The following is a 22,176-nucleotide window of genomic DNA, read 5'->3' as shown; positions in this document are numbered from 1 at the left end:
GCAGGATCTTTGCCACCAAAGCCAGGCCCTGATGCCTGTGCACAGCTACCTAGATGCTTCCCATTGCTGCCCCTTCACCTATCTGTCAGCACTGGCCTGGGGCACTCTAGGAGGGGTGTGAAGGACCACAGTATGACAGTATCACAGTATAACTAAGGTTGGAAGAGACCCCAAAGATCATCAAGTCCAATCTGTCTTGACAGACCCCACGACTGGACCATGGCACCAAATGCCACATCCAATCCCCTCTTGAACACCTCCAGGGACAGTGACTCCACCACCTCCCTGGGCAGCACATCCCAATGACGAACGACTCGCTCGGTGAAGAACTTTCTCCTCACTTCGAGTCTAAACCTCCCCTGGCACAGCTTGAGACTGTGTCCCCTTGTTCTGGTGCTGGTTGCCTGGGAGAAGAGACCAACCCCCTCCTGTCTACAACCACCTTTCAGGTAGTTGTAGAGGGCAATGAGGTCACCCCTGATCCTTCTCTTCTCCAGGCTAAGCAGCCCCAGCTCCCTCAGCCTCTCCTCACAGGGCTGTGCTCAAGGCCTCTCCCCAGCCTTGTTGCCCTTCTCTGGACACGTTCGACCAGCGTGTGTGCCCCTCCTCAGTCCCTGTGGGACAGCCCTGCAGTCCTGCCTGCCTGCCTCACTGCCTGCAGCACTGCCAGCATCTCCAGGGACTGGAGGCCTCCATTTGCCAGGACGCTTCCCAGGCAGTCTAAACTCCACCCTGCACACACCATAGGTGCCATAGGCCGGGGGGAATTTGTTGGCCCTTTCTCAGACCAGAAAGCTTTAACAGCAGCTTGGGAGTGCCCAGCTCATCCTGCAGGTTGATAACATCTAGAAAATCTGGGAGGTGGCTGCAGGCTGCCAGCATGGCAAGCTGGGGACCCCTCAGCCTGCATGGCATCTCCTGCCAAGACAAGGGAAGAGCTGCTGCCCCACAGCCAGGGCTTACTGGTGTCAGGCACCCCCACCAGGATGGCACAGCTGGTGTTGGCTAGAAAGCATTGGCCATCTGCAGGGAGAGCAGTGAGGGCTGAGGGCAGCAGTTGGCCCTGACAGAGCCCAGAGCCTGAGGGTGCCACCCAGTGTAGCCACAGTGCGTTCCACACTGTGCCCGGGTGGCAGCACCCAGGGGATGGCCGGCAGGAGCACCACCCTTGTGCTCTGTATGAATGAAGGTGCTGCTGCTGTGAGCCCAGGACAGTGGGGCTGGGGCCCACCCCCCTGCACTGCGGGGGTCAGAGGTGGGCCAGGCTCTGCCAGCACTGCCCCGAGCAGATGAGCCCAGCGGAACCCCCGGTGCCAAGGAGTTTTATTGCAGCAGAAAGCTGGGGTGTGGGTGAAGGAGTGGCGAGGCCCCAGAGGGACAGCTGGGCTCCCTCGGTGCCCCAGGGGGCAGCACCCTCGGGGTTGGGGTTGGCACGGCGGTGGCTGGGTGTGAGTGCTGGCACAGGTGGGACACAGGAACAGCCACACAGCCAAGGACGAAATGCAAAGAGTGAATTTATTTCCAGCACCTCGCCGAGGGGGATCCCTGAAGCAGCAGCCGAGCAGAGGCAGGCGAGCAGGGGTTCAGGCACCGCGGAGCTGGGTCCGTGCTGCAGCATCACTGCCCCTGCTGGTTTTGCCTGCTCGTCAGGGAGCACTGCAAGGCAATTCGCCACTGTGCTTTGATCTTTGCCACAGCGGGGCCGAGATCTCAGGCATGTTCCACAGGGTGCCTCTAAGTCTATCCCAGGCCTGTGTCAGCCAAACACAGATGTTCTGCTTATCAAACACACAAGGCTCAAGGCTAAACAACAGTTATGTGATCTGTGTATTTTCCTGCACCTCAGCTGCAAGTCACTTGAACATGCTCACAATTCCCCTTGCCAATCTTATTATTGTCCCACGCTTGACTCCTCTGGCCCTTGGTACTTCTCAGCCCCTGTGTCCTCATTAGTCAACCAGTGGTTCTTGCCTGCTAGGCTGTAGCTGGGCTTGGCATCAGCTAGGGTCAGGCCCCTGGGCAGCCCCCTTGCCACCACACATCTCTGGGTGTACTTGTGGACACTTAGGGGCAGGAGGTGGGCCCCCAGCAACTCCAATATGCTCAATGTGGAGCCTCACAGGAGAGCTCCCATGGTTCCACTCTGCCATGGTGGCCCTGTGAGGGATCTTGTACTCAGGAAGGCAGGATGCTGCCCAACTGTCCTGGCTGTCCCAAGGACAGGGAAGGTGCTGGCACCATGCACTGTGCCCAGTGTGCTGCAGCACACCCAGAGCAGCACCCAGTGCCCCCAGTGCATCAGATGCATGCAATAGTGCCCCCAGGATGCCGTGGCCTGCAGCACACATGCTGAGCACTGCCCCCATCGCACCACCCAGTGACCCCATCGCACTGCCCAGTGCCCCCATCGCACTGCCCAGTGCCCCCAGCACCCTGCAGGGCAGCCAGCATGCAGCAGGGCAGCACGGCTGCCGTGGCGCTGTGGATCAGGGCCAGGGGGCCTGGGCATTTGGCAGAGGCAAGGCAGGAGCAGGGAGCAAGGCCACAGGGCAGCGAGGTTTCAGGCAGCAGGGGTGCAAAGCAGGTGGGGCACAGGGGCGTAGCAGCATGGGGGTCACATTCCCAGGTAGCTGCTGTTGTAGGGGCTGTGCTCACGGGAGGCAGCCAGGGCCCCAGGCAGCGCTGACAGTGAGTGGTTGCTGCTCTCCCAGAAGGGCTCATGGCTGTCCCTGGATGACAGCTCGCTCACATAGCAGATGTTCTCGCTGTAGTTGGGTTTGAAGCTCTCCACAAAGTCTTTGGGAACTCCAACCCATTCCTGCAGGGAGCAGAGCAGGGTGAGAGTAGCCACCACAGAGCCCTGTCCCACCCCTGCAGGGACAGGAGTGAGCCCAGGGCAGGGCTGTCCACAGCAGCCTTACCTGGAAGTTGCCATTATGGGTGATGAAGAGCTCATCAAATTTCTTGCTGGGGTTGGGGATTCGGGGCATCAGGATGACCCAGACCCTGCAGAGGGGAGATGTGTCAGAGGGGAACAGCCCCAGCGCTGCTGTGCGCCGCCAGCTCTCCACACTCACCTTTCCATGCGCACCAGCAGCACCACGAGGATCAGCAAAAGCAGGCAGGAGGCAATGGGGATCAAGACTGTGTGGATCCAGAACCAGTGTGGCTGCTCCTCTGCCATGCCTGGAAAGAGACAGGGTGACACAGACCCCCGGCTGGGCCACCACCACACTGTGGGGTGGGCATGCCAGTGGCCCTTCGTGGGTGGCCTTGGGAGCTCAGCATTGTCCACTGCAGGGCTCAGATGTGAATGGAAGCTGGAGAAGGGACCCATTCCCAAGACCTGCCACACTGTCAGCACAACTAACTGCTTGTCCTGGACCAGCTGTGCCAGAGCAGCCCTCCAAGGCTAAGAAACCCCTGGGAAAAGCCATCAGGTCCCACTGACAGGAGGTATTTGGCTTCCAGAAATGCAAAGGATGCAGGGGTGGATGCTACTGCCTGCGCCACAGATGCCCGTGTGGGTCTTGCCCCTCTGGCTGCTGCCTCAGGCCACTTTTCCACTTGCTTGGCCAGCTCCGGCCTGCCGAGCCCCGCTGTGCCCCAGCCCATCCTGCCCTGCCCCAGCCCTCAGCCCCTACCGTTGCTGGTGGCATTGCTGCCCCAGACCACGGGGACGCTCCACTCGCTCCAGAGCTGGGTGTTGCCGCAGAAGGTGTTGATCTTGCTGCGCACGTAGAAGGTGTAGTACTTCTCGTAGTCCACGCTGGGGAAGGAGAAGATGTCTCCTTTCACACGGTACTCCTGCAGAGAGACGGGGGCCGTGCCATGAGAGCCTGCACGGCCAGGGATGCTGGTGCGTGGCTCGTCTTCAGGCACAACCGTGGGGTGCTGTGCCCCGCGCCCCTCACCGTCCAGCTGGTGTCCTTGTTGCTCTTGTACTTGACAGCGTGCTCCAGGCAGTCAGCGTTCCTGTACGGAGAGGTCCAGCTCAGCTCTAGCTGGTTGCCACTCATGTTGCGGATGGTCAGGTTCACAGGTGCCCCTGGTTTCACTTCAAGGAACAGGAGATTCCTAGTGAGTGCTGTCCCCGTGCCCTGGTGGCCCTGCTGCCAGCTGGGGTGTGATGTGGCAGCCCTGAGGACCCACAGCCCCGCTCCTGACCCACCGCAGCTCCACAGAGGGGGCGCCCCTCTGCGCTCCGTACCCAGGTTTTGCAGCTCCATGACCTTGCTGGAAGTCAGCGGGGTCCTGCCGTTGAGGCTGGCATTGAGGAGGACGTGGAAGGGCCGGAACTGGATGATCTCACTCTTGTTGAAGTGGCAACCAACACGAACGCCCTGGTCCTGCACGTACTGCTGGCACTCCACCACGGGCAAACTGCCCTTGTACCTGTGCCACAGAAGGTTACCAGGGCTCCCCAAGACTCTACACACCCCAGCCCTTCCCAGCAGCCTTGTGCCCAGCACATCTCATTCTGTGTGCCCTGGAGTCAGAGCCTCCTCTCCTGCAGGCTCAGGGAAGAGTGGCAGGCTGATGCCGAGCCCAGCAACGCTGACACCAGCCACCCATGCGGGGACCCTCTGCAGGACACTGCTATGTGGCTGGGCCCTGGGGAAAGGGCACCTACCAGTAGTAGAGGGAGTAGTTGGCTGTGAGTGTCTCTCTGCTTCCCCAGGTGCAGGTCATGTACTCCTCGTTGAACACGACACAGTCGACCCCTGCAAGGGACAGACACCACTGGGCACCACGGCGGTGGGTGGCTGCGCCGGCGCCCAAGTGTGCAGCAAGGATACACGCACACGGCAGGGGCCCTGCACGCCCTGTCAGCCTCGCTCAGTGTCAACGCCCAGCTCTTCTGGCGGAGCTGCGCTGCCGCCTGCCTGCAGTGCCGACCCCTTCCCCACTGACACACGTTGCGTTGGTGATGCCTGGGCTCCGGGCAGCCTCATGGCTTCCTTCAGAGCACTGCTGCCCAAGCAGCTGTCCCTCCAGTACCGCTGGCTCCTCACGCTGTGGCTATGGGCTCTCACCCGGATTTCTCTATCTGCTCCTCTTAATCACCCCATGGCTGCCATTTGCAGCCCCTGGTACTGTGGGATGGGATAGAACCCACTCCTTGCCAAGTCATTTTGCTTGTCCCAAGAGAAAAGTGGAAGTTCCCCAGCATTTGTGCCCCATGTCTCCATTCTGGCTAAATTCCTTTCACCATTACCCTTTTGGGTGCTTGTAGGTGCCCCTGTGTCACGGGCTATGCTGGGCTGTGCTTCCCACCACAGCCACTCTGCCATGGGGCCAGAGGGGAAACCTCAGCAATGTGGTCTCTGCAGGAAGCACTGCCGAGCCCTGGGGGGCTGAGTAGCTGCTCCAGGCACCCACGCTGGCTCCTCTGCCCCCTCCTTCTGCCACGCTATGCCAGCCCTGGTCCTGCCCACACACCTGGAGGCCACATCCTGAGCTGGCTGAGGGCTGCAGGGCTCCCAGGGTGGTGCCTGTCACCACATCAGTTATCACACCTCTGTGCACTCTGGTGGCTGGGGGCATGGCTCGCTGCAGGACAAGCTCCTCAGATGGACTGAGCTGCCTTGCAGGGACCTTGAAAGTGCCAAACCAGCCACTGGCAGCTGAGAGCTGTCCTGGAGGCTGACAGGAAATGGGATTGTCTCCCCCTGAAAATCAGGCAATGGGACACCTGTTCCCTTCCAAGGTTCAAACCCACCAGCCAGCACTGTGGGGGCAGGAGAAAGTTGAGCTTCCCTGGACTGCAAGGGAACACAGCAGAGCAAACCGGCACTGAACTCTGGCTGCTCCACACACGGCGATGGCAGGCGTCTTCCTGGCAGCCCAGGGGCACAGAGGGGCTGCCTTGCCAGCCAAGGCTGATGTTTTACTGACAGACAGCCAGAAGTGTTTTTTTTTTCTCAGAAAATGACATCTGGGATGACGATGCCAGGTGGAAAGTGTCCTCTGTCCCCTGTCACTCCCCTGCACGCAGTGGGGATGGTAAAGGCAGATAGCGCAGATCTGCTGCCCTGCCTGGCTGCTGCCTGGGGCCGATAGGATCTGCACACACCATCCTGGGGCAGCCCCCTGCTCCAGCCTGCCAGGGAAGACTCCTACGGCCAGGGGCCTTCCTGGCAGCGCTGTGGGGCCAGCAGAGCAATGGGGCCAGGATCTGAAGGGCCAGTATTGCTGCAGGCTGGTAGCCATGGGGGCCTGTGCTGCCAGCAACACTGATGCTGAGATGGGAACGAGGACACCCCAGCAGGGCTCCCAGTTACAGCTGGTCTCCCCTGGCAGCCTCACTGCAAGGGGCCATGTAGGTGCTGGGGGTCCCAGGTCACACCAGTGGTCAAGGACTTTCTGGCACATGCCCTAACAGCTTGCCAGCTGACAGCCCCACAGCCTACCCTCACCTGCCATCAGTGAGGAGCGACACCCTCCAGCCCTACCACCCACAGGCATGGTGCCATACTGCCCTCCTTGGGGCCCACGTTCCTCCTTACCTGGGTGGCCGCGGGCAGCAACAAGGTTTGGGCCCAGCCTGCAAAGGAGGAGGAGGATGGGTGCGAGGAAGGTGCTGGGCAGCGCCATGGCGGAGTGTCTCTGTGCACAGCCCACCATGCACTGGCAGCCACTTCCGCACCCACGGCGCTTCCTGCCCGGCAGCTCCGCCCGGCGCCAGGGCCCGACCCCATGCGGTGCCCCGTGGGCCACTGCCGTGGGGACTGCTTTTCACCGTGCCAGGGCCACGCTCCAGCAGGGGCCCACGGCTTGCCCCCACTGAGGCCCTTCCTGCCCAGGCGCTAGTGCTCACCCCGCCAGGCCTTCCTTTCCTTCCCTGCCTCCCGGGGGCAGGACCAGTGTGGGATCCCTGAGCTGTGGGTGTCCTGGGCTGGGGCCCTGAGGACTGGGCAGAACTGGGAATCACTGGAGCTGTCCTGGGCAGCAGCTACGGGAGAGAGGCACAAAGGGGCTCGTGGGGGCATATGTAGGGAGCAGGGGGCAATTATGGGAGGTGGTCGTAGAGGCTAGCCATGGTATCAGTGGCAACAGTGATGAGGGTGGGGTTGGGTGGCCACTGGGCTGCCAGGGAGGGCACAGGGAGAAGTGTCTGGGACAGCCTGGGCAGCAAGGGTGATGGGATGCAGGTAATGGTGGTGGCAGCCAGGGGTGATGGGGGGCAGGGCAGTGCTGGGGGTAAGGGCTTCAGGGCAGTACTGGGGTAAGGATGAAGACAGGCGGGGGGGGGGGGGGGGTGTGAGGCATAGTGCCAGGGTAACGGTGAGTGCAGCAGGGGGCTACAGGGCAGCGCAGGGGGCAAGGGTGAAGGCAGATGGGGATGGGGGCTGCAGGGTAGTGGCGGAGGTCAGGACAAAGGCAGATGTGGGTGGGGGGCTGCAGGGCAATACTGGGGGTGAGGGTAAAGGCAGCCAGGGGTGGGGGGCTGCAGGGCAGTACTGAGGTCAGGGTGAAGGCAGCTGGGGGCGAGGGGCTGCAGGGCAGTGCCAGGATCAGGGTGAAAGCAGATGGGGGCAGGGGGCTGCAGGGCAATGCTGGGGGTCAGGGTGAAGGCAGTGGGGGGGGGGGGCTGCAGGGCAGTACTGGGGTCAGGGTGAAGGCAGCCGGGGGCGGGGGGCTGCAGGGCAGTGCCGGGGTGAGGGTGAAGGCAGCCGGGGGCGAGGGGCTGCAGGGCAGTGCCGGGGTCAGGGTGAAGGTAGCCGCGGGGGGGGCTGCAGGGCAGTGCCGGTGTCAGGGTGAAGGCAGCCGGGGGCGAGGGGCTGCAGGGCAGTGCCGGGGTGAGGGTGAAGGCAGCCGGGGGTGGGGGGCTGCAGGGCAGTGCCGGGGTGAGGGTGAAGGCAGCCGGGGGCGGGGGGCTGCAGGGCAATGCCGGGGTCAGGGTGAAGGCAGCCGGGGGCGGGGGGCTGCAGGGCAGTACTGGGGTCAGGGTGAAGGCAGCCGGGGGCGAGGGGCTGCAGGGCAGTGCCGGGGTCAGGGTGAAGGCAGCCGGGGGCGAGGGGCTGCAGGGCAGTGCCGGGGTGAGGGTGAAGGCAGCCGGGGGCGGGGGGCTGCAGGGCAGTGCCGGGGTGAGGGTGAAGGCAGCCGGGGGCGAGGGGCTGCAGGGCAGTGCCGGGGTCAGGGTGAAGGCAGCCGGGGGGGGGGGGCTGCAGGGCAGTGCCGGGGTGAGGGTGAAGGTAGCCGGGGGCAGGGGGCTGCAGGGCAATGCCGGGGTGAGGGTGAAGGTAGCCGCGGGGGGGGCTGCAGGGCAGTGCCGGGGTGAGGGTGAAGGCAGCCGGGGGCGGGGGGCTGCAGGGCAGTGCCGGGGTCAGGGTGAAGGCAGCCGGAGGCGGGGGGTGCAGGGCAGTGCCGGGGTCAGGGTGAAGGTAGCCGCGGGGGGGGCTGCAGGGCAGTGCCGGGGTCAGGGTGAAGGCAGCCGGGGGCGGGGGGCTGCAGGGCAGTGCCGGGGTCAGGGTGAAGGTAGCCGCGGGGGGGGCTGCAGGGCAGTGCCGGGGTCAGGGTGAAGGCAGCCGGGGGCGGGGGGCTGCAGGGCAATGCCGGGGTGAGGGTGAAGGCAGCCGCGGGGGGGGCTGCAGGGCAGTGCCGGGGTGAGGGTGAAGGCAGCCGCGGGGGGGGGCTGCAGGGCAGTGCCGGGGTCAGGGTGAAGGCAGCCGGGGTCGAGGGGCTGCAGGGCAGTGCCGGGGTGAGGGTGAAGGCAGCAGGGGGCGAGGGGCTGCAGGGCAGTGCCGGGGTGAGGGTGAAGGCGGGTGGGGGGCTGCAGGGCAGTGCCGGGGTCAGGGTGAAGGTAGCCGCGGGGGGGGCTGCAGGGCAGTGCCGGGGTGAGGGTGAAGGCAGCCGCGGGGGGGGGCTGGTTGTGTTTGGGTGTCCGAGTGCATGGTGCGTCACGTGACCTCGGCTTAGCGCGTCGCCGGCGCAGCGCTTCCGCCAGGGGGCGCCGGGCCGCCCCTTCCATCTTCGGAACGTTCCGTCTCCTGTCGGCGCAGGCTCGGGCTCTCTTCGGCAGCGCTCGGGACTCTCCGTCCTTCTTCGGCCTCGTTTCGGGACGCCTCGGTTTCCCTCGGCGGCGCCCGCGACAACGTCGTGCCGCTCGGGCCTCTCCGGCGGCGCTCGGGCGGCCCCAGCGCAGGGCGCAGGCGCGGGTGGCTCCGGCGGCCCTTGTTGTGGCCCGGCCGCCTCCGCCCGCCGGCCGGCTCGGGATGGCGGCCTTCGGTGTCCTCAGCTACGAGCACCGCCCGCTTAAGCGCCCGCGCCTCGGCCCGCCCGATGTCTATCCACAGGACCCCAAGCAGAAGGAGGTGCGTGGCCTGGGCTTGTGGGGGTACCTGGGGTGCGGGGTCGCGGCTGTGGGGCTGGCAGTGAGGAGGCCCTGAGGGGACGCAGGGACCCGCCGGGGTAGGGAGCCCTGCGCCCCCGTGGTGGCCGGCCGTAAGGGAACCTTGTCCTGCCGGGCCCCTGTGTGGTGAGTGGAGAGCCTGTCCGAGGGACCAGTGGTTCCTGTGTCTCGGCACTGGCCTAGGGCACTGCCTGGCAGTGAGGGCCTGGGGGAGGCCTGCCGGACCCACTGGGCCCTCGCCTTACCCTGTGCCCACGCCGGCTGAGCACCCGCGGCGGGCGCAGAGCCTGCGGGCGTTTGTCGTAGAGGGTCCTTCTGATCGTCCTTCCCTCGCAGGATGAGCTGACTGCTCTGAACGTCAAGCAAGGCTTCAATAACCAGCCGGCGGTCTCTGGGGACGAGCACGGCAGTGCCAAAAATGTCAATTTCAACCCAGCGAAGGTGAGAGCCATCGGGAAGGTGCGGGGATTTGGCAGGGCTTGATGCTCGTAAGGACAGGCTGCTGGCTTCTGGACAGTCCTGCATCTCATTCCTTCTCCATGTCCGGCATCAGGAGGCCCATCCCCTTTAGGGATGTGTTAGGACCTAACTCTCTGTCCTGATAGAATCAAGGTTCTACATTGGTTTGGAACTGTGTCCCACCTCCATATGTCTTAAGGGCAGGTCTGTGTCTGCTATATCTGTTAATCCAGTGTCTAGAACTCCTTATATTCTGCAAATAAAGCACAAGACTAGCATGCCAGAAGTGGGAATCTTCTTCTTATTGATGTGGTTACATACTGGCCCCAGTGGAAGAGAGGGAAGAAACATCTTGCATTTCTTGAAACATCTGGTATTTTAAACAGGGGCATTATATAACAGGGTTCACCTCTGCTTCTCCAGTCTGTAAAATCCAAGTGTTAGCTTCCTGGCCTCCCTGATAAGAGGACCTGGGGTGGAAGGTGATCAATTAACGCAGTACATTTGTTTTCCTTGGCTGATGTCTGTCCAAGAAGCTTTCTTCCTGGTTTGACAAGCACTTACGGAGCATGGTGTTGGTCTCAGCTTCAGTCCCTGCTTGGTTACTGTGTGAGTTGTCTGGAAGCTTCCCTTTTGCAAGGGTAGCAAAGGGAATTGTTGGCAGGGCTTGTTTTCTTATTCAGAAGTCGATGCTGTTGAGACTCCTGGTAGGAATGAGAGATGAGTTTTTAAGCACACAGAATAGATCCCTGCCTTGTCATTCATCCTTTTTGTTCTGTGTTGCAGATCAGTTCCAATTTCAGCAGTATCATCGCGGAGAAGCTGCGGTGCAACACGCTGCCCGACACGGGAAGGCGGAAACCTCAGGTCAACCAGAAGGACAACTTCTGGCTGGTGACAGCACGTTCCCAGAGTGCCATAAACAACTGGTTCACAGATCTGGCTGGAACTAAGCCCCTCACTCACCTTGCTAAGAAGGTGTGTTGCCGGAGAGGCTGCCTGTCAGGGCAGAGCGTTCAGCCTTTGCTGGTTTCTGAAGTATTTATGCAGTAGAAGGTTTACACTGTTTGGAGGAGCTTTGGGGTTTTTTTCTCTCTGTCTTTGGAAGCTTTGAGCTTGAAGAGCACATCCTGGTGCTGCAGTGTACTGACTGTGGTTGCCTCTGCTCAAAGAACTGGGCTCTTGTCTGCTGTTTGGAGGTTGTGTTTGACTTGGCCTTTTGGCAGTGTGATACCACAGACTGATTTGTAAGGTTCAGGAGTTTTTCCAAGAGCTGTCACTGCTGCCTGTGGGCTATTTAGATTAGGACCATTCCTGTTGTGGACAATGTCTCAAGTTCTCAAAAGTCATAGTGAGAATTACTGGCAGTAATGACCTGAGAGACTTCCCAGACTGCTGTTGCAGTGCCACACTTCTAATTTTAAGCTGAGAAGAGTATGTGTGTTACAGCTTCATCTCAGCCAGTCTGGGCTCTAGGGCTGGAGATTTCCCTGGTAGCACTGAATTCTGTGGAGTGTGAAAGAAGAGTCTTGCTCTGCCATTTGACTGGGACAGGAGGAGCCAGCTATTTGGGTGAGCCTAGAAGCGAGGAACTCTGTGCTCCAGCGCACAGCTGCTAGTTGTGGAACGGTAGCGGAGCATCTAGTTTAGAGGCTGGTCCTTGGTGTTCTGAGTCACTCCTGGGGGAGAAGTAATCCCATTTTCCTGCCTCTTTACAAACTTAGTCCTTGTGTCCTTCTTTGTGTGTTGGCTGTCACTTTCCTGAGGTCCTTGTGAAAGCTTGAACCTCTTGAGGCCTTCCCCCAGTTTCCTGCTACTGAGTCCCATCAGCTTTCCTGAACTGAGACTTGAGAGCAGCTGCTGTTGGTAGGCAGGGAGCCTGTGTCTTTGAGGCACTGGGGAATAGTTGGGAAGTGTTTTCAGAAACATCCAGAGTGAGCAGTTGACTGTTGGTAGGTCAGGGCCTTTGAGATGCCTGCTGAATGGAGCTGTGCTCTGAGCTGGTGTAGTTCCTGTGTGAGCACAGGCAGGATTCTGCTCGCTGTAGCATTCTGTGGAAAGGAGCCCCACGGCCGCGCTGCTCACGTGCTGTGTCCTGCTTCCTGCTTTCCTACAGAAGTCAGGACTTTGTAACACTGGGGTTTGTTTCCAAAAGGAAGAGCCTGGTCTGCAGCCTGTGCAGTGGACACTCCGACTCCATCTTTAGGCTGTGTCTTCTGTAGTTGTTTATGTCCTCCCTGGGGGATGTCCTCAAAGCTGTTTGCAGAATTCAGGGCATGGATATGCAGTGATGCCTTTGCGTCTCCTGTCAGTTTGTTTTGTTTCTGTTTGTACTGAAATGCAGCTCTGGTACTGCTGATTTCTGCCCAGAGGTGAATTCTTGCAGCAGGTGTTCTGAGAGGCAGAGCAACTGAGTCCCATGTCCCTTTTGACTTGCACAGCTTGCAGTGCCTGTGGCGTGTGAGGTTGCTTTGGAGGAGTTCCCATCTAAACCCCTTGGTTCCAGCTCTCCCTCTCAATTCTGCTACAGGTGCCCATCTTTAGCAAGAAGGAAGAGGTCTTTGGTTATTTGGCTAAATACACTGTTCCAGTGATGAGAGCAGCCTGGCTCATCAAAATGACCTGTGCCTATTACGCTGCCATCACGGAGACCAAGGTGAAAAAGCGTCACGTCATCGACCCCTTCATTGGTAAGCCTCTGTGTGGAGCACTGCTGCTGCCTCTGGCAGATGTTTCCTTCTCAGCCTGCTCTTGAATAGCAAGAGCTACCCAGGAAAGCCTGCTTATAAATCCTGGTGCTTTGATGTGCATAACTGTCTGAGACAGCAGGGCCCACCTGTGAGCACACTGCTGGAAAATAACGGTTAGCAGCCACAAACCCTTCCTGAGAGCCTTCCTCTGCTTCTCCCTGTGCAGCTCTGTGCTGCTCCTCTGCTGCAGAACTTGTTTTTTGTTCCCCTACAAAGACTGTAAGTGTTACAATTTAGCAGTGACTGATTAGCTGCTTCTGGAGTGAGTAAGCACATTTTCCAGAGAATTCCAGTATGCTGCTCTCTGTGTTTTCAATTCCTGGATCCCATTTCTAACATCCTTTGCATCCTGGCCTCTCCAGATTACTGTGGTCTGGGAGAGCTCCCCTGGCTTCCTTGTATGACTAGGACTGCAGGACCTGACCATACTGCTTTGAAAAGCAGCATTAGCAGCTGAAGCCCCTGGAAGTGTTGGGGTTTTAATTTGTTCCTCCTCATTTATCTTTGGTGTGAACATTGCACAGGCTTCTTAGCTCTCTTTCTGGAGGTTGATGGATTTGTTAGATACATTTCTTCCATTTCCTGTGCCTTTGGATGCTTGTCCTACTGCTGCCCTTCTAAGTGTGTGTTTTCACCTGCTTTCTGTTTTGCCTTGACATTGCCCCAGAGGACTGTAATCATGCTATTATTGTGTGTGTTGAGTTTGTCTCTTATGCAGTTAGGATTTATGAAAATCAATGATTTTCAAAGTGTTGCTGATGGCTCTACAGTGATACCTGAGAGAGCTTAGGAATGAGTTCAGAGCTGAAGTGTTTGCAGTATTTCTGCTCTCAGATTACTGAGGATGCTGAACCAAGCTGGCCCAGCACTGCACCCCACTCCAGAGCCTCTTCTCTCCACTTGCTGATTCTCAATGAGTACAATTGAGGAAGCTTCTCTTTCCAGCTTCTCTTGTACAAGGTAGCTCTGCCCCCAGACACAGAAGTTTCTCCCCTTGTTCCCTGTTCCTATGGATGCCTCTTTCTCCCTCCCACCCCCGGTCATAAGCAAAGCTAATATTGTGGCACTTACTTTTTCTTCTTTGTCTTTCTGTCCTTTTCAAAGGACAAGAACTTTTTTGAGTTTACAGCAGTGCACCAGACTGGTTCTTTCCTGCTTGTGTTTGCCACTGCACTGGCTGCTCTGTTTGCTCTTCCCCAGAGTGGACGCAGATCATCACCAAGTACCTCTCGGAGCAGCTGCAGAAGATTGCAGAGTTCTACAGGCAGCTCCCAGGCCAAGGCTGTGGCTCACCCTCTGGGCCAATGCCCCAAGAGGTGGAACAAGCTCTGAAGCAGTGGGACTACAACGAGAAGCTGGCTATGTTCATGTTCCAGGTGAGGGCCTGGAGGGGGCTGCTGGCTGGGTGTGTAGCAGAGGAGGGCTGTGGGGCGTGGATGCAGATGGATTTATTTTCCTGTGAATGGACTATTAGGCCTGGATGCAGTTTGGAGCTCAGAGTAGTAGTACAGAACTGTGCAGCATCCCAGAGTTATTTTCACTGTTAGAAAGCCAGCAGTGAGCCTTTCTTGGTGGATGTTGCCTCAGGTTTTGTCCATTTGCTCTGCCCTCACCTGTGTGCAGGATGGCATGCTGGACCGGCACGAGTTCCTGACCTGGGTCCTGGAGTGCTTTGAGAAGATACGTTCAGGAGAGGATGAGTTCCTGAAAATGCTCTTACCCCTGCTGCTGAGGGTGAGAAATGGCTGCTGGCTTAGTCAGGAGCACTGACAGTCCCCTTCCTGTCACCTAAGGCACGATGAGTTGTTTTGTACTGACACCACTAGGGAGTGTCCCTCTGAGCATCCTTCTTGGCTCATAGCTTTAGTCCTGCTCTCTTCTGTTTCTTTCTCTTTTACCTGTTTCCCTGCTCTGAATGTGGTAATCAAAGTGTCATTTTGGTTGGAAAACACCTTCCAGATTATCCAGTCCAACCATTCCTTAATTGTACCAAGGCTGGTGCTAAACCATGGCCCTCATCATCTTTGGAACACCTACAGGGCTGGGGATTTAGCCACCGCTCTGGCCAGCCTGTGCCAGGCTTTCAGAACCCTTACAGTGAAGAAGTGTCTTCTGATGTCTGACCTAAACCTCCCCTGGGGCAACTTGAGGCATTTCCTCTCATCCTATCTCTTGATACTAGGGAGAAGAGCACAATCCCCACCTGGCTCCAACCTCCTTTCAGAGAGCTCTAGAGAGACAGAGAGTCTCCCCTCAGCCTCCTCTTCTCCAGGCTGAACACCCCCAGGTCCCTCAGCTGCTCCTCCCCAGCCCCTTCCCCAGCTTTGTTGCCCTTCTCTGGACCTGCTCCAGCCCTCAAAGACCACCTTGGAGTGAGGGACCCAAAACTGAACGCAGGACTCAAGGTGTGGCCTGACCAGGGGATCCTGGCCCTGGTCCTGCTGTCTCCATTTCCTGATCCAGGCCAGGCTGCTGGTGGCCTTCTTGCCCACCTGGGCACCCCCTGGCTCATCTTCAGCTGTTGTCACCCCAAGGGCTTTCTCTGCTGGGCAGTTTCCAACCACTCTGCCCCCAGGCTGGAGCCTTCCTGGGGTTGTTGTGACCCAAGAGCAGGACCCAGCCCTTGGCCCTGTTGAACCTCCTCCCCCTGGCCTCAAGCCCCTGGGTGCAGCCTGTCCAGACCCTTCCTGCCCTCCAGCAGCTGAAGACAGCCACCCAGCTTGGTGCCATCTGCAGACTCCCTGAGGGTGCCTCAGTGCCCTCAATGCAGACCATTGCTAAAGACAGTAAAGAGAAGTGGCCCCAGCACTGAGCCCTGGGGAGCACCACTGGTGCCTGACTGGCCAGCAGCTGGGCTTAGCTCCATTCCCCAGCAGCCTTTGGGCCTGGCCAGCAGCCAGTTTGTAAGGCAGGGAAGCATCCAGCCCTCCAAGCCATGAGCTGCCAGTTTCTCCAGGAGGATGCTGTGGGAGGCAGTGGCAAAGGCTTCACTGAAGGCCAGGTAAAGGACAGCCTCAGCCTGTCCCCATCCACTGAGTAGGACACGTGGTGGGAGAAGGTTGATCAAGCAGGACCTGCCCTTCATGAAGCCCTGCTGGCTGGGCCTGGTCCCCTGGCTGCCCTGCAGGTGCTGCATGGTGGCCCTCAAGAGGATTTGCTCTCTGAGCTTCCCTGGCCCTGAGGTCAGGCTGGCAGGTCTGTAGTTCCCTTGGTCCTCCTTGCAGCCCTTGTTGTAGATGGGTGTCCCCTTTGCCAGGCTCCAGTGGGCTGGCACCTCCAGGGCTGCTGGGAAATGAGGGGAAGTGGCTTGGTGAAGAGCTCTGCCAGCTCCTGCAGCAGCCTCAGGGGTTTGTCATCCAGCCCTTGGCTTGTGTGTGTCTAGGTGGTGCAGCAGGCCCCTGAGCCTCTCCTCTTGGACTGTGAGGGCTTTGTTCTGCTGCCCTTCTTCCAGCTCAGGGGGCTGGGTGCCCAGCAGGCAGCTGGTCTGGCTGCTGAAGCCTGAGGCAGAGAAGGTGTGGAGTCCCTCAGCCTTTTCCTCACCCTTGGCCACTGCCCCCAGCAAAGGCCTCCTCAGACCTCCTCCTGTTGCCAAGACTTCAGCAGAACATTTCCTGTTCTCTTGGGCAGCTGAAGGCAAATCTGTTTTCAACTGGGCTTTGGCTCTTCTCATTTCCCTCTGCACAGCCCCACGACACCCTCACAGCCCTCCCCAGTGTGCTGCCCCTTTTCCCAGTGCCCCCAGACCCCTTTTGTCCCCAGGCAGCTCCCTAACCTCTGCTCAGCCAGGCTGAGCTTTGGTCCTGTGGGGCTGGCCTGTTCCTGTGCCTTTGGGGCTTCCCTCTGGGCAGTGCCAGCCTTGCTGAACTCCTTGGCTCTCCAGGGCTGCCTTCCAAGGGCCTCTGCCCACCAGTGTCCAGAGCAGGTCAGTGCCTGCCAGATCCCTTCTTCAGTTCTGCCACACCTGAGCACTCTGCATTTGGTGGTGGCTGTGCCCCAGACATCCCCCAGCCATTCCAGTCCCCACCAGTGCTTCTCTGGACACAAGCAGCAGGTCCAGCAGGCACCTTGGCTCCTGGCAGCTGTGCCAGGCAGTTCTCCTGCACACACCCTAGGAGCCTCCAGCACTGCTCCCTCTGTGCTGTGTTTCCTTTCCAGCAGGTGTCATGGAAGTTGATGTCCCCCACAAGAGCAAGGGCCAGCAATCCAGGGGCTTCTGCCACGTGCCTCAAGAGTATTTTCTCTGTCTCTTCATCCTGGCTGGGTGCTCCAGGACAGACTCCCAGCAGGACATCTGCCTTCTTGGCCTTCACCTCCTGTTCTTACCCACAGACACTCAGCCCTAATGTCACCATCATCAACTTCTAATCCCTGCCCATGTCATAGCTGTGATAGTTGCTCTCACTGTGCACCACCACGTGGAAGCTGCTTTGGTTTCTGTTGCAGCAGGAGCTGGGCCAGCCTGGGGGTGGGTTCCTTTTGGTCCTCCGGTGGTTGCCATGGAGCATGCCAAGGGTTTCCTGATGCCTAGTAGCCAGTGGGTGATGAGTGGTGCTCGGGGGCTGCATCCAAAGGGCCTGTCTCTGCAAGGCAGTGCCACACAGTGTCCTGCTGGGGGATGGTCCAGGCTTTCTTGTGCTGCTCACAAGGATGTTTGCCTCTTGCCTCTTCCCTGCAGTACTCTGGAGAGTTCGTGCAGTCCGCGTACCTGTCCAGGCGTCTGGCCTACTTCTGCACCCGCAGGCTTGCCATGCAGCTGGATGGTGCTGGTGGGCACCCACCCCACATCCTGTCTGCCCAGGCAGGGAATGCTCTTCCTTCAACTCCCACCCCTCAGCCAGCTGCAGTCAATCCTCCTCCCAGCCCTTTCAGTGACTTACTGCTGTGCCCCCAGCACCGTCCTGTGGTGTATGGGCTCAGCTGCATCCTTCAGGTAAGTGTGGGTAGTGGTTGGTGATAGTGAGGTCAACAGGGACAGTCTGTGTGGTGTGCCATCACAGGAAAACCATTCCAGTCTGAGTCAGCAGCTTCCTGAGTACAGAAATCTCAAACCAGGGCTGTCACAGGGAGGTCTTTGCTGATGTGTTACAGAGCATTAGTGCTGTCACAGTGCCCTTGACTGACCTGCATGAGAAAAATAGGTTGGACTGCAGGCTTTTGCTCTAGTCACAGCTTCCTCAGGTGGCTGGGAAAGCTTTGCAGCAGAGGGGATGGGAAAGAAGGGGTTGTTCCATCCTGTGGAGGTCAGTAGCAGGTTGTCACCTAGGAGAGGCAATAATGCCAGCAATGAAAGGGTGCTTTGTAATGTAAGCAAACCATGAAAATCCCACCCCCACAGAACAGAAAGCCCAACAGCCAGATCACACAACCAGCACACCCACCCCACCTTCCTGAGAGGAGAACTGCTGGCTGAAGCACAGCACTCCCCCAGGAGTGGCAGGAGGCCATGAAGAGGAATGACTCTACACTCATAATCCTTAGACTTGAAATGGATTAAACCTTACTGGTGATAATAGAGCAAAGTTCCTGGAGTCTTATGGATAGGTGTTTGAAGGGCAAGTGTTGTGTCACTGTGGGATTCAGTCCATGCTGTCCTTGTGTTGGAGGGAGGGAGGTGAGTTAGGTTCAGTGTGTGTGGGTGTGTGTTCATGGCTGTGTTTTTCTCCTTCAAGAGGAGAGTGACTGGTCAGGTGAGTCCCTGCTGAAGGAGTGGAGACTGCCCCTTACAGGAGAAGAAAGGAGCAGGTTAAGGCAGACCCCAGAGAATGCAGGATAAAGCAGGAGGTGGAGAAGGGTTTAGCACAGCTTGAGAACCTGCAGCTCAGCAGAGAAACTTGTGCTCAGGGAGCCCTGAGAGGATCAAGAAGCAGCAAGCCCGCTCTCAAACAGGGTGGAAAGAAAATTCCCAGAATATGGCTGGCTGGCTGCAAGGGCTAGAGTGCAATATGGGGTTATAAACAAGACCTTTGTATTCCTGCTGGGTATTTCTTGGTCACTCTCAGTTAAGGTTGGGTTTTTTCCCTTCTAGTTTCTGTGTCATAAAGCATGTGTTTTGAAATACAGAATTCCTTTGTGAGGGAAGCTGGCTTCAGGGAACAGACATATGCATCTACAGCTCCAAAGATTTGTCTGAGCTGGGGTTTGACCACAGCCTGCTCCAAAAGTTCCCACTGGTTAATGAACTTCTGGTCCTTTTTAGAAGAAAGAGTCCTGGTAGAAGATCCACAAACCTGACCTGCAGAGGGTAGCTAAAGCTAAGGCAGGGGCAGAGCTTGGGCTTGGAGGTGGGTGAAGCCAGACTGCAGAAAGATACATCTCTAACAGTGTATAGAGCTAAGCTTTGCTCAGGTGTCCTTGAGCCACTCTGGATTCTTTGATTTGAGTGTTTACAGCAGCCTTGCTTGCCCACCCTCATGTCTGGCTGCTTGTGAGCCAGAAGCAGAGGGGGTGCATCCTAGGAGTCATTCAGTGAAGTTTGTGTGGGTGTCTGCACAAGATCATAAGCCAGTGCACATCTAATGTATTGTTTTAATCATCACTGCAATCATGGTTGTAATTATTACATGAGAGTAGAATGAATTTGACTCTGACTCCTGTTTCTTCTCACACTCCCCTTGATGTCTGATGTAAATGCTGCTCCTGGACCACCAGGGCTGGGTTGTGTGCTGGTGGTGTGAGCTGTAGAGAATAAGCTCTGGTTAGAAGCAGCAGGGAGCCCTGCAGTAGCATGCTGCTGCTTTTGGGTAACGTGGAGCCTCTGGTTGTGACTGCCTAAAGCATACCCAGAGCAAGTAGCTCAGTGCAGCAAAAGTTTCTGTTCTGGTGTGGCCTCAAGACTCTTTCAGGGCTTAGAGCAAAAAAAACCCTCTAATGATAAATATGCACACAGGCTGATGAATGCCTGGGCAGGAGGACAAAGGAGTGGTTATTTCTCTAGAAAGTAATCTGACTAAATAGTTTGGGCCTGGTTTGCTGGATGCTAACTGACTCTTCTGTGTGTTGCAGAGTATCATTTTGTGTTGCCCAAGTGCCCTTGTCTGGCATTACTCACTGACAGACAGCAGGATAAAGACCGGCTCCCCGCTGGACCACCTGCCTATAGCCCCATCCAACCTGCCCATGCCAGGAGGGAACTCAGCCTTTACACAGCAGGTGAGCAGCCTTCAGAAAAGGAATCTCTCCTGGTCCAGGATAATAGCTATGTGTGAGCTCTGTCAGGGCTTTCTTCTCATGTTGTGTGATAAGCAGAGCTGGAGGTACTGCCTCGCTCCAGAGCAGTTAACTGCTCCATTCTGCTCTAAGCCATGTCCTTGGGAGACAAAGCAGCTTTGACCCTTGAGTACAGTTACTGCCATGCTCTTTGTTTTCTGGTGCTTTTGTCCACAGGACTCCTGAGGCATCTCTTTGTTTGTTTACACAAGTGCCTTGCTTTCAGGTTCGGGCAAAGCTTCGTGAGATTGAGCAGCAGATAAAGGAGCGGGGGCAGGCTGTGGAGGTTCGCTGGTCCTTTGACAAGTGCCAGGAAACCACAGCAGGTAACTTGCTGCCAGTTATATTTTCTCTCCCTCTGTTCCAAGTATTACTCTGAGAGACTTTCTGCCTGGCTGTTTTGGGATTGTTTTTCCTGCTTGCTGCCATTGGTGTTTACTGTCAACAGCATTAAAATCCCAGGTGGCTCTTTTTCTTTCCAGGGCAAGGTCTGGCATGGGTCCATTTCCCCCAGTTAGGGGGGAGTTCTCTTAGTGGGAGCTGAAAATGTGTAACAGGCAGCTCTGCTCTTGTGTGTGCCGTGTTCTGATGCTTTCCCTAGCATCTGCTGCTGGCCACTCTTAAGAGTCAGGAGACTAATCTAGGTGGACCCTGACTGCTACAGTAATCATTCTGCCCCTGTGCTTGGCACTGGTTAGGCCACACCTTGAGTCCTGTGTCCAGCTCTGGGCCCCTCAGTTCAGAAAAGATGTTGAGATGCTGGAAGGTGTCCAGAGAAGGGCAACAAAGCTGGGGAGGGGTCTGGAGCACAGCCCTGCGAGGAGAGGCTGAGTTAGCTGGGGTTGCTTAGCCTGCAGAAGAGGAGGCTCAGGGGAGACCTTCTTGCTCTCTTCGACTCCCTGCAGGGAGGTTGTAGCCAGGTGGGGGTTGGTCTCTTCTCCCAGGCACCCAGCACCAGAACAAGAGGACACAGTCTCAAGCTGTGCCAGGGGAGGTTTATGCTGAAGGTTAGGAAGAAGTTCTTCCCAGCAAGAGAGATTGGCCATTGGAATGGGCTGCCCAGGGAGGTGGTGGAGTCACCATCCCTGGAAGTGTTTAAAATAAGATTGGATGAGGCACTTGGTGCCATGGTTTAGTTGATCAGATGGTGTTGGGTGATAGGTTGGACTTGATGATCTCCAAGGTCTTTTCCAACCTGGTTAATTCTATTCTCTTCTGTTCTATTCTATCTCCTTTGGCTCTGGAATCTGTTGTACCAGTTGTCACACAACACATTTCTCTTCTCTGTTCTCTTCCAGGTTTCACTATTGGCCGTGTCTTGCACACTCTAGAAGTTCTAGACAGTCACAGCTTTGAAAGATCTGACTTCAGCAACTCTTTGGATTCCTTGTATAACAGGATTTTTGGGCTGGGTCCAACCAAAGACAGTCATGAGGTGCCTTGGGACTTTGCTGCTAGGCCCTGATCTTGGACATGGCTCTGTTCTTTTCTATCCCATGGTCGCTGTCCTGTGCCTGTAAAGATAACTGGGTAGTGGCCTTTGCCCAAGGGATGTGATCTGCATTGAGTAGGATTTTGTGTAGCCTTAAGTTAGGGAGGTACTAAAGTGAGAATGGGGAGGTCTGTGCTGTAGAAAGCCTCCACTGACAAATCCATGCCCTCGCTGTGGGGAGTCTCTGAGTGGAATGCATCAGTCTTGACAACAGGTGGATGGTAGAGACAAGTCATATGGCTGAGAGAAGCAGATCCTAGCCTTGTCAAATCCTGGGCTGGCAGCTGCTTCCTGAGAGTCTGGGAGCTCACAGTTCAGGTTCCTCTCGGCACGGGAGGTGACTTTTTATTTAGGTCCATAATGCAGCCAATGCTGCCTTGGTTCCTGGAAGTGAGCTGCAGGACTGGTAGTTTGCATACTTTGTGTACTGCTGTTGAGCAGCTCTGTTTCACTCTGCACCAAGATTAACACTCCATAGATACGCTGCTGGAGGAGAGATGATCTTCTGAAGCAAAAACCATCCTGGAGATTTATCCAGGGCCGTGGATCAGCTTGTGTGGCAAAGTGGAGTCAATGCAGAGCTAAAGCAGGAGGGCTCTCGCTTGACTCCTGCCCTCCATGTTAGGCTGAGGAGAATGTAGGAGGCTGTCACTGCTACAGACTGTTCTGTCCAGCCTGAGGCCTTCAGACTGCACACCCTGCTTGGCTCAGGCTCTCACTAGTGCTCCTGTCTCAACAGATCTCCCCGGATGACGACGCGGTTGTGGCCCTGCTGTGCGAGTGGGCAGTCAGCTACAAACGCTCTGGGCGCCACAGGGCTATGGTCGTGGCCAAACTCCTGGAGAAGCGTCAAGCAGAGATAGAGGCTGAGGTAACTCCTTATTCCTGGAAGGCTGGCAGCAGTGCAGGGGAGC

General features: G+C 57.5%; 2 protein-coding genes across 3 annotated transcripts in view; one reads left to right on the top strand and one right to left on the bottom strand.

Annotated features, from left to right (window-relative positions):
• Positions 1 to 2,489: 2,489 nt before the first annotated feature.
• IL2RG (interleukin 2 receptor subunit gamma) lies at positions 2,490 to 6,600 on the bottom strand. Its single transcript, XM_009896135.2, has 8 exons — positions 6,510 to 6,600; positions 4,634 to 4,724; positions 4,211 to 4,395; positions 3,915 to 4,057; positions 3,645 to 3,807; positions 3,078 to 3,186; positions 2,922 to 3,006; positions 2,490 to 2,818 (listed from the first exon to the last, which is right to left on the bottom strand). Exons 1-8 carry the CDS (start codon positions 6,595 to 6,597, stop codon positions 2,615 to 2,617), a joined length of 1,068 nt encoding a protein of 355 aa, XP_009894437.2. The 5' UTR covers positions 6,598 to 6,600; the 3' UTR covers positions 2,490 to 2,614.
• A 2,556-nt stretch (positions 6,601 to 9,156) lies between these two features.
• Positions 9,157 to 22,176, top strand: part of MED12 (mediator complex subunit 12) — a 45,028-nt gene continuing 32,008 nt past the window's right edge. For both annotated transcript variants that reach the window (XM_054169784.1, XM_054169783.1), the window contains exons 1-11: positions 9,157 to 9,317; positions 9,692 to 9,796; positions 10,601 to 10,792; positions 12,345 to 12,504; positions 13,765 to 13,940; positions 14,188 to 14,298; positions 17,240 to 17,494; positions 19,567 to 19,713; positions 19,997 to 20,096; positions 21,069 to 21,205; positions 22,002 to 22,133. In XM_054169784.1, the coding sequence (XP_054025759.1) occupies positions 9,219 to 9,317; positions 9,692 to 9,796; positions 10,601 to 10,792; positions 12,345 to 12,504; positions 13,765 to 13,940; positions 14,188 to 14,298; positions 17,240 to 17,494; positions 19,567 to 19,713; positions 19,997 to 20,096; positions 21,069 to 21,205; positions 22,002 to 22,133 (1,614 nt within the window). In that variant the 5' untranslated portion in view covers positions 9,157 to 9,218. The remainder of the gene's footprint in view (positions 9,318 to 9,691; positions 9,797 to 10,600; positions 10,793 to 12,344; positions 12,505 to 13,764; positions 13,941 to 14,187; positions 14,299 to 17,239; positions 17,495 to 19,566; positions 19,714 to 19,996; positions 20,097 to 21,068; positions 21,206 to 22,001; positions 22,134 to 22,176) is intronic.

Source organism: Dryobates pubescens, chromosome 18, assembly GCF_014839835.1.
Source record: "Dryobates pubescens isolate bDryPub1 chromosome 18, bDryPub1.pri, whole genome shotgun sequence".
NCBI classification, from domain to species: Eukaryota; Metazoa; Chordata; class Aves; order Piciformes; family Picidae; genus Dryobates; species Dryobates pubescens.
This window is presented reverse-complemented; position numbering and strand designations above follow the sequence as displayed.

Bases quoted from the DNA above. Each gene is read 5' to 3' on its own strand.
- IL2RG (XM_009896135.2), bottom strand. From the start codon at position 6,597: ATGGCGCTGCCCAGCACCTTCCTCGCACCCATCCTCCTCCTCCTTTGC. The intron at 4,396-4,633 runs GTAGGTGCCCTT...TCTGTGGCACAG, and splicing joins AACTACTCCCTCTACTACTG to GTACAAGGGCAGTTTGCCCG. The intron at 4,058-4,210 runs GTACGGAGCGCA...TGTTCCTTGAAG, and splicing joins CATGGAGCTGCAAAACCTGG to TGAAACCAGGGGCACCTGTG.